At 36.9% G+C, this 15,653-nt stretch overlaps 2 protein-coding genes across 5 annotated transcripts in view; one reads left to right on the top strand and one right to left on the bottom strand.

Annotated features, from left to right (window-relative positions):
* The window catches only part of Rundc3b (RUN domain containing 3B), a 117,287-nt gene that overhangs the window by 3,336 nt on the left and 98,298 nt on the right, over window positions 1-15,653 (top strand). For all 3 annotated transcript variants that reach the window (XM_076913108.1, XM_034519163.2, XM_034519165.2), the window contains exon 2: window positions 15,065-15,180. In XM_076913108.1, the coding sequence (XP_076769223.1) occupies window positions 15,065-15,180 (116 nt within the window). The remainder of the gene's footprint in view (window positions 1-15,064; window positions 15,181-15,653) is intronic.
* Abcb1 (ATP binding cassette subfamily B member 1) overlaps window positions 1-15,653 on the bottom strand; it is a 159,857-nt gene that overhangs the window by 114,593 nt on the left and 29,611 nt on the right. For both annotated transcript variants that reach the window (XM_076913103.1, XM_034519162.2), the window contains exon 2: window positions 10,109-10,154. The gene's annotated coding sequence lies outside the window, so the exon portion shown is untranslated. The remainder of the gene's footprint in view (window positions 1-10,108; window positions 10,155-15,653) is intronic.

The raw sequence follows: 15,653 nt of genomic DNA, 5'->3' as shown, positions 1-15,653 counted from the left end.
TTCCTTCCTGCTGACTTAGCTGTTGTTTCTTTAAGGTGTCTTCCAGAAGCCCTTTCCTTTACACTTTAACTCTTAGCTTGCTGACTACAGCTGTTGTGAACTAGGGAAGGAAATAAATAAATCTGTGCCCAGAGGCACAAGTTAACTGAGGGAACTTAAGGAGTCTTAGCATTTTAGATATTGAATACTCAGGGGGAAGAGCGCTGCTGGACTTGGTTATGGTTCAAATGTATGTATGTGAACAGTTACAGAATATACTGACGATATTATCCTCTAAACACAGTAACTTATTCTTTGTTACTACTTACTTGAGTGTAGCCATACACTCATATTCATCACATGGCATGATGAATATGAAAACTATTCAAATCTTGTAATATGTAGGTCAATGTAGAACACTGAGCAACATTTTTGGGTCAGTTTATAACATCATAGAGCTCCTGCATATGCAGAATAAATTGTTCCATACTCTTAAATTTCCAATTACTCTTATCTAGTTATACACCTTCCTTCAGTGTTCATTGAGAGCTAAGATAGGAAGCAATCTAGGGGGTCTTTTTGATGTTGTTGTCATGAGCAATGTATATCATAAAGATACCTTATTTTGTGAAAACTTCTGTGAGAGGACTTGTCATATTTCAATGTCAACAGTTGCCTAATTCTAGGCAGTTAGTTTATTTACATTATTGGGCATATGACTATGGAATTTACAACCTTATCTTTGTTTTAGATAGTTGATGGGTTAAATCTGTGACCAGTTTTTAAAAACATATGTACAACATTGTGGTAATTCATTCAGCTCCACTATACTTCTACATATCAAATATAGTTTTCTGTATGTATATTTGTGCATGTATGTACATGTTTTGTGCATTCAGGTGCATGTGATAGCTTGAGATCAACCTTAGGTGTCATTCCTCAAGCATTGTCTATCCTGGTTCTGTGTAAGGAGGACTATCAATGACCTGGAGGCCATCAAGTAAGATAGACTTAATGACTAGTAAGCCTCAGGGATCTGCCTCTGCCTCCTCTGCCCAGCCATGGGATCACAAGTACACTGCAACATGCCTGGGATTTTCGTTTGTTTGTTTTTAATATAATTCTGGAGATTGAACATAGGTCCTCATGCTTGCAAATAAAGTATCTCCTCAGCCAGTGAAATTGTATCTACTTAAAATATACATGTTAAAAAGTATACATAGCATAAACATACTGCCCATTGTATTTTTGTTTCTCCATTTGTTGACTTTTTTCACTCTATAGTGTAAAGAGAATTCCTTAATTATAAAGTAGTCCATGGATTTCCTTCATGGTTAATACTAACCAGCTTAATAAATCTGCTTTATTTTCCAAATAATCAAATACTATCGTTTTCTTTTAAAGCCTTGTTGTTTTGGTTTTTTTTGCATTTATATCAATAATTCATCTGCAGACTATTTGTATTTGTGGTGTTAAGTGTGGAGACCAGGATTAAATATTGTTCTTAAAAAGTCAGGTGACCTAGTTAAAAAGATCATATTTTGTCTAATACCTTCAAGTACCTCTTTTGTCTTAAATAATAGGACCATTCTGCCTCTACTTCTGGGCTCTTTCTCTCATTTCATCAGTCTACTAGTTTCTTATTGAAATAATATAATACTATCTTAACAACTATTATTTATAATATGTCTCACTATTTGATAATAAAGTTGTATAGCTTTATATTTGAAGATAATCCTATCCCTAGCCTTTTGCCAGATAAATTGTGCGAATCTACTTATCAGTTGACATGAAAAGCATTCTGAGTGTTTAAAAACTTTACCACTTTTAATATGTATATAATGTAGTTTTGTCATTTTACATGCCTACATTACCCTCTCTTGTCTCTCTCACACTCCTTATTGAACACCTTTTACCCAAGAAATGCCCTTTGTAATTATATGTCACTTGTCTGTTTGTTTTGTTGTGACCCACTGAATTTAGTTAGGATTACATGCATAAGCATCACTGGGATGAAAATGGGCATCTTGACAGTGGATATACCACTGAAGAATATGACACCTCCTCCAACAACCATTAACTATCAGTAGGGATTAGTGATTTTTCTTATGCTTGAATTGATCTTATAAATCATTTCTGATAAACTTTCATCTTTATAATATTAAAACTCAACATGCACTCAATGAATACAATAAATATTTTGATATGTTTAAATAATCTCTTCTCAGTCTCAGAAATAGGCATTGGTTTAGAACATATAGGCATTATCAATCTGCTGTCAAATGTATATTGGATATATTTATATTATTATAACTAAAATCATTATATTTTTCCCCATTTTTGCTAGTATGAAGACATAAAATTGGTGTTTAAGCATTCTGGACTTTAAAATACGGTCTTAAATAGATTTATTTATTGAGTCTATCCATCTGCAGATTATTTGTATTTGTGGTGTTAAGTGGTATTAATTTTATACAGGTTTAAAAAGATTGATCAAAGCTCACACATGCATTTTTTTTCATTTGTCAATCTTTATCCATTTTTCTTCTTGTCTTACTACTTACTACATTGGCTAGGATCCCTAACGCAGTGTTACAGAAAACATTAAGGATTTTATGACTTCTGTGGGCGTTTGCAGCAGATTTTTCTTATTTCTCTACTATTTCTAGATTCCTGGGAATTCTTATCTTAAGTAGATACCATCTTTTTTTTCCTAGCAAGATTAAACATGATGCCCACACCTATTTTTCTGTTCATGTACTGAATTCTGTTGTTTGACTTTTACCTTGGAATAAAGCACCATTAAGTAGGTTATGTTTTTGAGATTTCTTTTCATACAGCTGAGTTAATATTTGGGATTTTTTTTTACATATTTACTCATGGGAGATATTGGTCTATACTTATCTTTTCTTGTCCTGTCCTCATGTAGTTTTATCAAGATTACCTTGCTTTTTTTGTCATGTTCTATGTAGGCCTTATAAGATTGACACTATTTCCTTCTGTGATACACAGGGCAATTCACCAGGTAGCAATCTAGACCATATTTCTTTGTGGAAATAAGAAAAAATTCTATAGGAAAATTATTAACAGATTCACTTTATTTAATAGATCTTAACAATCCAGATTTCTGGGGGTTTTTTCATCATTTTTAGTAATTTATTTCAGGGAATACATTTCTGTATCACTGTGTATATTGATGCTTCTCTTAATATCTTAATTTTTTTTTTTACTTTTTAAGATAGGATCTTGCTGTGTATGCAGCTTAGGTACCTCAAACTTAGGATCCATCTGCTTCAGCATTTCCTGAGGGCAGAGAGTGCTAATGCCTTTTTTTTTTTTTTTTTTTTTTTTTTTGGTTAAAAAAATCTGTAGAGATTTACTACTTCTAATCCTGAAATCTGTATATCCCTTACTGTTTTCTCACTAAGGCTTAACTAAAGATTAAATTTTTTTCAAAGAATCATGTTTGGATTTTGTTAATTTTCTCTGTCTAATCATGGATTATTTTTAAAAATAGAGCTATAATTTCCAGGTATAGGTCTTCTAGTTACCTTTGCCTTTTTAAGTGCTGGGATTAAAGTCTACCTAGTAATATGAGAGAGGTGATACGGTATCTGAGTTTAGATCTATTTTTTCATTTTGTTATTGTACATATAGAATTGTGGTTTTGGTATGCTAATTATGTGATCTTTTCCTTGCTGCTTGTTGCCCTTGTCATCATGACATATCTGTTTATATCTCTAACAAAGCTACTTTCTTCAAAGCTACTTTGTCAGTTGCTAAAATTGTCAAAATAGCATTGGGAATAAAAAAAAAATAATGATGGGGCAGCTTTGAAAAGCACAGAGAAACAGAATGATGGCATCCATAGCTCCAGCCTGACCGGAAAGCAAGGCAGAGCTGAGCAACTCTGGGGAAAACAGACTGTGCCAATTCTAGCCACAGGATAAGCTCATAGTTCTCAAAAGCCTTACATCTAGGGAATGTGTCTGTGTGGAGACCAGCATTAGATTTTGATATGTTTATCTCAGAGTGTGATAAACAGACACCATCTTGTAAGAAGGCCTCTTATTTGAGAATGAGCTTGTCTGGGGGACCTGAAAACAGGGAACAGTCATCACAGGTCAGCAGTCTTTGGTCACCAATCTTGGACACCCTGCCACAGCATTTGGTTGGGAGACTACAATCTTAGAAAAACGGAAGGTGTAGACAGGGATATTTCCTCATAGCATCTCCACCCCCTTTCCACATTTTAGTACCAAAGTTCAGACTGAAGGGCAAGGTGGTCAGTAGCTCCGAATTCCATATCAAACATTAGAACAGAATACTGTAGATTACTATGGAGATTGGGGTGCTGAGCCAGTGCCCAGTGATTGCTTATCTCCAAAACTGCCTTCCTGCTACTCATTTGCTTTGAGGAAGGACTATGAGTTCTAAGCCCATGTCCAGCGATTAGCCAATTTTCCACTTCCTCCCAGCTGTAGGGTGGTTTTCTTCTTGTCTTAGGATTTTACTGCTGTGACCAAGGCAGCTCTTATAAGGATAACACTTAACTGAGGCTGGCTTACAGGTTGAGAGGTTCAGTCCATTTTATCATCAAGGCATGACAGAGTCCAGGCAGGCATGATGTAGGAGGAGCTGAGAGTTCTACATCTTCATCTGAGGGCCCCTAGGAGAAGACTGACTTCCAGGCAGCTAGGATGAGGGTCCTAAAGCCCACACCCACGACCATGGTGACACACCTACTCCAATAAGGCCACACCTCCAAACATTGCCACACCCTGTATTAAGCATATTCCAACCACAACACTTCTGAAAGATCTGAGACTAGCTGTCTTAGTTAGGGTTTCTATTGCTGTGAAGAGACACCATGACCATGGCAAGGTTTGTAAAGGAAAGCATTTAAATGGGGCTGGCTTACAGTTTGGAGGTTTAGTCCATTATCATCATAGTGGGAAGCATGGTGACACATAGGCAGACATGGAGCTGGAGAGGTGGCTGAGAGTTGTACATCTGGATCAGCAGGCAGCAAGAAGAGTGAGCCACTAGGCCTGACTTAGACCTGCTGAAACCTCAAAGCCCATCCCCCAATAATATGCTTCTTCCAGCAAGGCCACACCTACTCCAACAAGGCCACACCTCCAATAATGCCACTCCTTATCATATTCATTCAGACCACCACATTCTACTCCCTAATCCCCAAAAGCTTATAGCCATATCATAATGCAAAGTACATTTAGTCTAACTAAAGTCCCCACAGTCTATCATAATCTCAACAGTGTTTAAAAGTCCACAGTTCAAAGATTCTGATACACATGGCAATCTCTTAACTATAACCTCTTGTAAATCAAAATCATAAAGCAGACTACATATTTCTAATGTATAATAGCACAGGATATACATTACCATTTCAGAGGGGAGGAAAGGGAACACAGTGAGAAAATGCTAGACCAAAGCAAGACCAAAAACCAGGAGGGAAAACTCCAAATTCTGGATCTTCATGTCTGATGTAAAAGTGTTCTTCAGATCTTCAACTCTTTTCAGCTTTGCTGACTGCAAGACACTTCTTGTGTGTGAGTTCTACTCCCTGCCCATTGGCCTCTCTAGTCCTCCATGCAGAGACACCCCTAACATGCGTGGCTGCAGCTGTTTTTTTAGTCATGGAGGGAGATTCCATAACCCCTTTCTTGGATCCTTGACTCTAAAGCCAGACCATGTGGTTGAAACTGCCATGTTCTGCTGCTTGCTGAGGCTGAAACATGGCCCCCTTGTTCAAATGCATTTTCACCAGCTTTCTGTTTTCTATGGTTTCCTGCACTGCCTAAATTTGGCTGTCCTGGAGTTTGCTATGTAGACCAGGCTGGCCTCAAACTCAAAGACCTGTCTGCCTCTGCTTCTTTCTGAGTGCTGGGATTAAAGGTATGTGCCACAATACCTAGCTATAAAATTCTTTTAAGTTCTTTTTGACAAGTTGGAAGCTTGGCTGGATGGGGTCTTTCCCTGAGGTCACCACTCCCTTTATCCCCTTTAGCATCAGGCTTTTCTTTAAACTATATCTCCCTGACAACTGAATTTAGCTCCTTCTCTTCCTGATGCTCCTTTTGTCTTAAACTGTACATTCGTGTTTTTTTCTTGCTCAACTAGCTCCTTTCCATAAGAGATCTGCATAAGAGTAGCTATTAATAGCCACAGGACAGACAATACTAGGCTGTTTTGAAATCTCCTCCTCAAATGCCATTAATCCAAAAACCCTTCAATTTAGTCCTGGGTGTATTCTTTTGGACAAGGGCAGAAAGCACCCATTATTCGTCACCAAAATAACCCAGGAACAGTTTCCCGGCCACTTATTAATATACGTCTCCTTTGAAACCTCTTGAGCTGAGCCATCAAAATTTATGTTGCTCTCAGCACCACTGTCTTCCCTGCTTCTACTAGGGTGGCTCATTAAGCTCCGCTTAAAGCATTTAACTGCTTTCCTAATCCAGAGTCCCAAAGTCCATATCCTTCGAACAAGCAACAAAGTCAGGCCTATCACACCAATACCCTAGTCCCTGGTACCACCTTCTGTGTTAGGGAAGCATGGCAGCATGTAGGCAGACATGGTGCTGGAAGAATAGCTGTGAGTTTTACATTTGGCACATAACAGAGAGACTACTGTGGGATGGCTTGGGCTTTTGAACCCCCTACTTCACCCCCACCCCATGGCATACCTTCTCCAACACTCCCACACCAATTCCAACAACCAGTTCCAACACAGCTCCTAATAGTGCCATGCCCTGGTGACTGCTCAAAAACAGTGAACCATTCCTATTCAAACCACCATGGGGCTAAACAAAGGAACTACAGTAGACGCCAATTATGACTCCCTGCCTTTGAGCTGGTAAATTCCAATGTTAGAGGTCATGGAAGATTCTCAAAAAAAAAGTTAAACATTTTTAGATTTTATTGTTATTTTTAACGTTATTTTTTAAAAGATTTTTTTTAATTTAGACTCTCTCTCTCACTCACTCACACACACACACACACACACACACACACACACACACACACACGAGGGGGGGAGGAAGAATGGTTGTGCATATAAAAGTCAGAAAACTTTTCCAGTCTTTTCTCTCATTCCATCTTGGTTCTGAGGCTTAAGTGATCTCTAGTTGGCTGATTCTCTTATCTCAGCCACCCATTTTACCATAGGAGTTCTGGGGCTAGGATTACATGAATGAACCACCACATGTGGTTGTTTTTACATAGGTTCAGTATGTTCTGGGACCTAACATGGCTGTCAGGGTTGTGTGGCTAGGACCTTTTACCTGCTGAGCCATCTTGCTGGTGCCTTTCTCCATGTTTTAAAGATATCTTTATGGGAGCTGGAAGATGTCTCAGTGGTTAAGGGCATTTACTGCTTTTGCTGAGGATCTAGGTTTAGTTCCCAATAGCCACATGACAGCTCACAACTGCCTATAACTCCAGTTCTAGGGATCTGCTGTCCATTTCTGGCCTCTGGGAACCCAGCTTGCATGTAGTAAACATATACATATGCAGGCAGACTACCCAAATACATAAAAAAAAATTCTTTAAAAACCTTTTATGTATTAATACCATTTAATTTATGTACTTTCCCTTATTTTTTGTTTCTTGCTCTTTTCCTTGTCTCATATTCTTTTCCTTATCTTTATTTAATGCTATGTTTCTTTTTCTTTTTTCCCAAATTTTTCTTGACTCCTTTCTTTTATTGTTAGTACTTTTACATTTATTACATTTTAACTTTATACTATACATTATTTTTTTTACTTTTCTGTGGCTATTGGTATCATAGTGGCTGTAATAACTAGATTACATTTTTGTGTGAGTGATATATATATATATGTATATATATATATGTGTGTATATATATATATATATATATATACACATACATACAGCATATGCTTACATTTGTCAGGTCCATGTGGAGGACAGAGAAAGAGGTCAAGTGTTCTGCTCTATTATTCTTTACTTTGTTCCCTTGAGACAGGGTATCACACTGAACCTGGAATTAGACTGGCCAGGAGTAAGACCCAGAATCCTTTTGTCTCTGTCTTTCACAGCACAGGGGTGATATGCACATTTATTAATATGGGTGTTGGGATCCAAACTCAGGCTCAGACTGAACTGTAAGTGCTTTTTAGACATCTCTCTGGCTACCTAACTAGATTCTTTTAAGAATTATCTTTTATTTTGAAATTATAATTACCTCATTTCCCCCCTTTCCTTTCCTCCCTCCAACCTCTCCCATGGACCATCTTGCTCTCTCTGAAATTCATGACCTGTTTTTCTTTAGTCATTGTGTTACACATGCACACACACACACACACACACACACACACACACACCTCTAAATACATAACTACAATCTGCTCAGTCCATATGATATTATTTGTATGTGTATGGTCTCCAAGCTGACCACTTGGTATTGGTTTTATTTTATTTTGATTCTGGGTTTATTTTGGTGGTGTGACTGTTAATGGTAGTTTGTTTTCTCCACTTTGAGTAGTATGAAGGATTGAGCCTCAAAATAATACTCATTAAGCAGAAATGTGTCCAAATGGATACATGGAAACACAAGAAATATAAAAGGAGAAGGTAACAAGATTACCCAGTAGTTCACAGCTCTTTAAGAATTGAATCCAAATATATAGAAATGAAAAAAACTGACAAAGAACAAAAAAGTCTGATTTAAAATAAACAATCATCTTAAAAGATTTATTTATATAATCAGATGAATAAAAGATGTCAATTCAGAACTTTTATGAGAATTTCAGTGACCAGGATGAGAAATACAATACTCTAAATGAGAAAGATGAGGAAAGATGGTTGTAATATTTATGTATCTGTGTTACAACAAAAGCTATTTAAAAACCAGAAGTAGAAGACTGGAGAAAGAGCTAAGTGGTTAAGAGCATTGCTGCTCTTAGAGAGGACCAAGGTTTGTTCGATTTCCAGTACCCACATTTGGTTAACAATTGTAATTCCAATTCCAAGGTATATTCTTCTGACTTTCTCAAGTACTAGGGGTACATGCAATGCATATCCATATATTCATACAAAAATTCATAAAATAAAAATAAAATACATAAAATAAAAATAAATCTTAAAAAACAAAAGCAGGCAAATGGTTGAATTTAATATGTACATTGTCTGCATATCTCTGCTTTAAAAGATACATTGAAAGTATTTTTTATTTAAATTTTTTCTTGATAGATTAAAACACACATGCAGTGACTGAGAATTCTTAAATTACTACTTGAAAAGGAAAGCAAATTTTTGATTGCTTTTAAAAAATAGGTGTCTGGTATAAAATATAAAAAAGAATATTAATCCCATTTGAACAAATATCTTCAGGTATCCTGCTTATTATTACTTGTACTTACTGCTTCATATTTGTTGTGATTTATATCTTATTGCTGTGTATGTGCACGATTATAGGAGCATAGTGCACATATGTGCATGTACATATGGAGAACAGAGATTTAAGTCATGTCTCTTCTATTGCTCTCCTTTTTTTTGTAAATTTATTAAAGACATTCTTTCATAGAATGATTTGGTTAGACTGTCTGGCCAGCAAGCACTTAGGGTCTTCTTTCTGTCTGTCTCTTAGCAGTGACATACAGGCATGCACTACCATGCCCAGGTTTCATATGGGCATGGGACTCAGGCCTTTGTGCTTCTGTGGAAAGCATTTTACCCACCAAGCTATCTCTCAGCTCCTTTATCATCTCTATTGACAGCCATTTCCTTGTTGATTATCTGAAAATGGAAATTATTTTTTCAAGAGAGGATATAGTTACTCTGCTTGTATGGAATCCAGTACATTTGCTATGAAACAGCAGAAGGAAAAACTCTCATCTTTGAATTTGTACGTTCTTTATTAATAGTGTCAGTCTAATGACACAGCTCATGTGGTGCAGGTACCTGCTGTCTGCAGAGAAATAAGGAAAGCTTACCATGCTGTCAAAGAAGAAACTAAACCCTAAGCCAGCTTCTTGGTGAAATATACCTTCTTATAGTTGTTTGAAACATGTTCAATTTGCTTCATGGTATACATTACTGTTTAAAATGACATACATTTCTAAAGCAGTAGTTTTTCTCTTACCTTGAAGAATGTGCTTACAGAGTCAGCTTATAGGGTCTCCATCTTCCTAATAAAAATTAGAGAAAGACATTTAGAAATTTTCTTCTCAAGTCAACAACAGGGTTTTTTTTCATTTTAGAGACCTTTCTGTTTAATTCACCAGAAGAAGAACATAGAATTTATGACAGTTTTATTTTATATGTATGCATGTTTTGCCTTCACATATGTATGTGCACTACATGTTCTGGAGGTACGCTTTAAGTTAAATGGATAAACTAGATAAAGTCACAGGCTCAGATTTGCATATGAGGAAGAACAAACAGTATGTGTCTCTTTGGTTCTGGGTAACTTCATATGGTACCGGTTTTATCTAATTACCTTTAAATTTCATTATTTTTATATAGCTGAATAAAATAATATATTTATCCTAGGAGTAATGGGTCATTGAACAAACTCCCCAGTGCCAGATCTGAGATACCAAGCTTTAGTTATCTACTTATTTTCTTACCAGAACTAGTTGATACGACCTTAATGCTGAAGGTATCACCTACAAGATGCAAGATTTAGAGAAATTAGCTGGAACTTGGCTGGAAGCTTCCTGCTGCCTAGTTTTCATGGTGCTGGGAGGTGATGCAGGCTGCTAGAGAAGTAAGGCATCGAAGGACTTATCTACCTGTGAACTCAATGAACTGTGAGCCAACCTGCCGGGCAAATGATGCCCATTAGTGTAATAATGGCACAACGGTTATGGGGGAAAACAGCCTCTCCCAGAGTGGATTTGAAGCTTGTTCTACAAGAAACAAACCATGCACAGTTTTACAAACCCAGTAAAAAAACTTAATACTATTTTGTAACTAAACTGACAACAAACTACTTCCTAAATATATTCACAGAGAGAGGGTAGTCTTGGCCTTAATTAGACAAGCATCTCTTAGCAGTAATAAAGGTAACTGCAAAGAAGATGGCTATGTAAGGTGCCAATCGTAAAGGATAGCTGAGGGCTCATCCCTAAACAACATGTATACTACTTTTGTAAGACCCTGAGAACATTTCAGAAGAGGGGTCCAAAAGAATGTAAGAGCTAGAAGGGATGGGGGTTGTGTGAAATGTCATTTTCTAAGTATGTCATGGCCATGGCAATCATGAAGTCACATCAGTTACACCTGCTGGCTGGCATTGGTCAAATATAACTAACAGATTCTATGTGAGGGAGTGTTGTCTTTAACTGGGTGACAACCAGATCTAATGGATACTTGTAAACCATAAATCTGGAATGAGATTTGCAGGGAATAAGAGGAGCTGGCAAGGGTCAGAAGAAAGTAAGACAGTGGGAGTGAGTAGTAACCAGAATGCATTACATGAATGTATAATATTATCACACAAAGTTTACTAATAAGGAAAAAAAGAAAAATTGATGCAGTCCAAGAAGATCAAGATAAGCATTTCTAGCAACTGAGCAGAGATGCATGTGTTAATGGCACCAAGAAAGTGGTTGGGATAGAAAAGTGGAAGATGTCCTAAAGGAAGTGACCCTGACAAAACACTCATATCAAAGGACCTACCCCGATGTCTCAGCATTGAAGTAGGGATACAAGGTGGGGAGTCATCAAATTGGAAGTTTGAAGACTGGCAAGGTACCTGACTTCATCAAGTTTGACACTAAATGTTTGTGGTGAGTGGAGGTACTGACTTGGGAAGAACTGGTGCGATCATTGTGAGCTATAGCTTTCTTGATAAGTGCTTATGAAAGATACCAACAACAGCTTTGTCACCTCACTTTCCAAAGCCTTTGTAATTCACAAACACAACAAACCATTTGTCTTTCTACTCTGTGGAAAGGGAATCCATCTCATTATTGCTGAAGAGAGAAGAGAGTAGCAGCCAAACAGTGAATGAAATGGTCTCCAAGTATCATGTGGGAGAGATTATTTTACTCTTTACATTAAGTCTCTATAGCATATGCTTACAAGTGTTTATATAACATTTGAAAAAAAGAACTTGATTGGCTAAAAGTTCTGAGAGTTGATTCAGATTCAGGAAGTAATACGTCAGTTTGCCAAGGTTACACAAGGAAATTGAGACAGTCACTCATTCTACTCTTCATACCTGTTTTGTAAGAAAGTAAAGAACGTCAATTCCCTATATTTCTAATATTATTAAGTTGCAGTATTCTAAACTATTTTATTCTTTATTTTTCTATATTATAATTGGCTAATTAGAGTTTTTTTTAATAGTTTGGAATACCAAAAATATATAAAGATCACAAAAATTCTAATTTTTTCCACTACAATGATTTTTATGTGGTTCTTGCTTTTTCTGAGGTAGGATTATAAAAAAAAAATAGCCTAACCAAAGCAACTCAGGGAGTAAAAGGGTTTATTTATGACAGTTTCACAGTCAGGACAGGAACTCAAACAGGGCAGGAACCTGGATGCAGGAGCTGATATGGAGGCCTTGGTGGAGTGCTACTTACTGGTTTGCTTCTTGTTCAGCCTGCTTTTTTATAGCACTCAGGACCACAAGCCCAGCCCATAATGGACTATGCCCTCACATCAATCATTAATCAAGAAAATGTTCTACAGGCTTGCCCATAGGTCTGTCTGATGGGGGGCATTGTCTTAGTTGAGGCTCCCTCTTCCAAAATGACTCTAGGATGTGTCAAGTGACACAAAACTAGCTTGAACATTTTTATGATAATTTTTACAGCTTTCTTTCACTACTCTGAGGACAACTTTGTTTAAAATTTTGCTGCTTAATTTTCTGTTTTGTTTTTTGATACAGGGTTTCTCTATGTAGCCTTTGTAGATCAGGCTGACCTTGAACTCACAGAGATCTGCCTGGCTCTGCCTCCTAAGTGCTGGGATAAAGGCTACACTACCACTGGCAGCTATTTTTTTTTTTAATATGGAAATGAAAACAGGATTTCCTATTTAATTATTTTACTTTTTGAAGTATAATATAATTACATCATTTCCCCTTCCCTTTTCTACCTCCAAATCCTCCCATATACCACTCCTTGATATTTTTCAAATTCATGGCCATTGTAAGTTGAAAATATTGTTAATTTACAATGCATTTATATTAATTACTTTTCTGTTGTCATGTTAAAACACTGTGACTGAGGTAATATATAAATGAAAGAGTTTATTTGGGCTTATGTTTCCAAAGGAGTGAATCCAGAGCTGGAAGGTAAGAAACTTCCAGCAGCAGGAAGCCAAGAGAGCTAATTTGAAATGGTGTGAATTTTTAAATTCTCAAAAGCCAGCTTCAGTAACCTATTTCCTCCAACAAGGCCACACTTCCTAAACCTTTTAAAATAGCTTCACCATCTGGAGACCAGTTATTCACATGCCTAAGACTAGGGATATCTTATTCAAACTACTACATATACCTAAATAATAAAATACTAGCCTAGCCTACTCTTCAAAGCTGCTAAGAACATTTTTGTTCATCCACATTTTGACAAAACCATCTAATGTTCTTTTATAGTGGTGTCTTAAATACTTAGGACCATGAGATGGTGTAGATAAAGGCACTGACTACTAAGTGTGATGACCTGTTCACATGGTAGAAGGAGAAAACTGACTTGTTCACATCATCCTCTGACCTCCACATTCATACTATGGCACTTGCATGAACATGTATACACACAGACACACAAACACAACTAAGTAAAAAATTAATTATAATAAAAATTAAATATTTGATATAATTTAGTGAATACGCTACTAAAAGTAAAAATGCAAAGTAACTGTTGCGTGTGATTATTTAAAACAATCCACCCTATCGCCAGCTAATCTTTAGCCCTGGCGGTCTCCCAGCCCCCCATGGGCTAACCCCATGCCCAACTTCTCGAAGTTTGCTTGCTGTGGAAACCACTCACATTACCAGTCATCTAAGCGGCTATCTACTGCCAAACTCAGCAATCCCAAATTTCAGCCGCTAGCACTCTTGTAAACCCACACACTCTGCCGTGGTTACCTTTCCCTGGAGCTCGGTTGAATCGCTGCGAAATGGAAAACACCAATCTTAGTTTAGAATCAACAGATAACACAATTGCTGAGCGTAGAATCTATCAGTGCTAAATTCACCGACTATTCTATGCTAGAAATCTTCCGGTGGTGGATCCTGGTGGGTTCCGCCACCAGAACTATCAATCAAGACTACATCTTGTCCACTTCGCTGTGGCATCTCCATCAGAAAAGGCCTTCCTTTCTCTTGCATTCCCTCTTCCTCCCAGGACCCCGAAGCCCCGCCTCCTCCTTGCCCAGTGATTGGCTTCTTGTCATTCTTATTATTTAATCAATTAGGGGAAAATTCCGCTACAAGTAATCGTAATAGATATCATTGTCATAAAGTAACTATGTATAATGTTTGTAAATCAGAAATTTTATAGTATTAAATATTACATTATAATTGTATCATATTTTGATCCTGATTTCAACAGCTGTAATTTAAAGACACAAAACTATCCCAAAGTCTTACTTTAAGCCAAAGGTAATACCTTCGTTCTTTCAGCATGTTCTGACGAACTGCCCTCATACTGGGTAATTTGATAAAATACAGATTTGCTGTTTACATTATCAGAGTGCCTGGAGACTTGGTATACTCCAGGGTCTATTCTCGTGTTTGATGCCCTTTATGACAGAAGAAGCAGTCAAGCTCCCTTAAACCTCTTCTACGAAGATACTAAATAGAAGAGTGCTTCTGCTGCTTAACTTCCCGAAGGCCCAGCCTGTTGATGCTAGTGCCCTAGACCTCACCAGTGATACAAGAACTTGAAGGATACCAACATTCAGATGTTAGCAGTAACTATGCATGTGGAAGCCTGTTTTCTGTAAAGTTTTCAAATTACAGAACATATTGAATAAACCTGATTTTCAGGATTCTTTTCTAAATATTTTCTCACATTTTCATACTTAAGTGAATGGATCTACTCTCTCTAAAACCAGCCATTCTGATTTTGTTTTCTCATAGATTTTCTGTGAAGACCCTGATTGATCGGTCTTGCTTTGAAACAATTGATGATTCTTCTCCTGAATTTAATAACTTTGCAGCTGTTCTGGAACAAATTCTAAGTCACCGGCTAAAAGGTAACAACTTTGATGTATTATTTATTTTTTTCTAACAAATTCCTTGTAAGAAGATAGACTTTGCCAATTTGTATCCCCTTGATCTTCTTTTTTTGTCTAATTGTTCTAGCTAGAACTTCAAGTACTACATTAAATAGATACAGAGGGAGTAGGGAGTCTTGTCTTGTTCCTGATTTTAGTAGAATTGCTTCAAGTATCTCTCTGTTTAATATAGACATTTGATATAGACTGTTGGTTTGCTAAATATTGCTTTTATTATGCTATGGTATAGGCATTGAATTCCTGGTCTCGCCAATACTTTTAACATGAAGGGGTGTTGTATTTTGTCAGATACTTTTTAAAGCAGCTAATGGGGTGATCATGTGATTTTTCTTCTTTGAGTTTGTTTTTATAGTGGATTACGTTAATGGATTTTTATATGTTGAACCAACCTTACATCCCTGGGATGAAGCCTACTTTTGATCATGGTGAAT

Source organism: Arvicanthis niloticus, chromosome 15 (genome assembly GCF_011762505.2).
Source record: "Arvicanthis niloticus isolate mArvNil1 chromosome 15, mArvNil1.pat.X, whole genome shotgun sequence".
Lineage (NCBI taxonomy): Eukaryota > Metazoa > Chordata > Mammalia > Rodentia > Muridae > Arvicanthis > Arvicanthis niloticus.
Note: the sequence above shows the minus strand (reverse complement) of the source record. Positions and strands in the feature narration are given on the sequence as shown.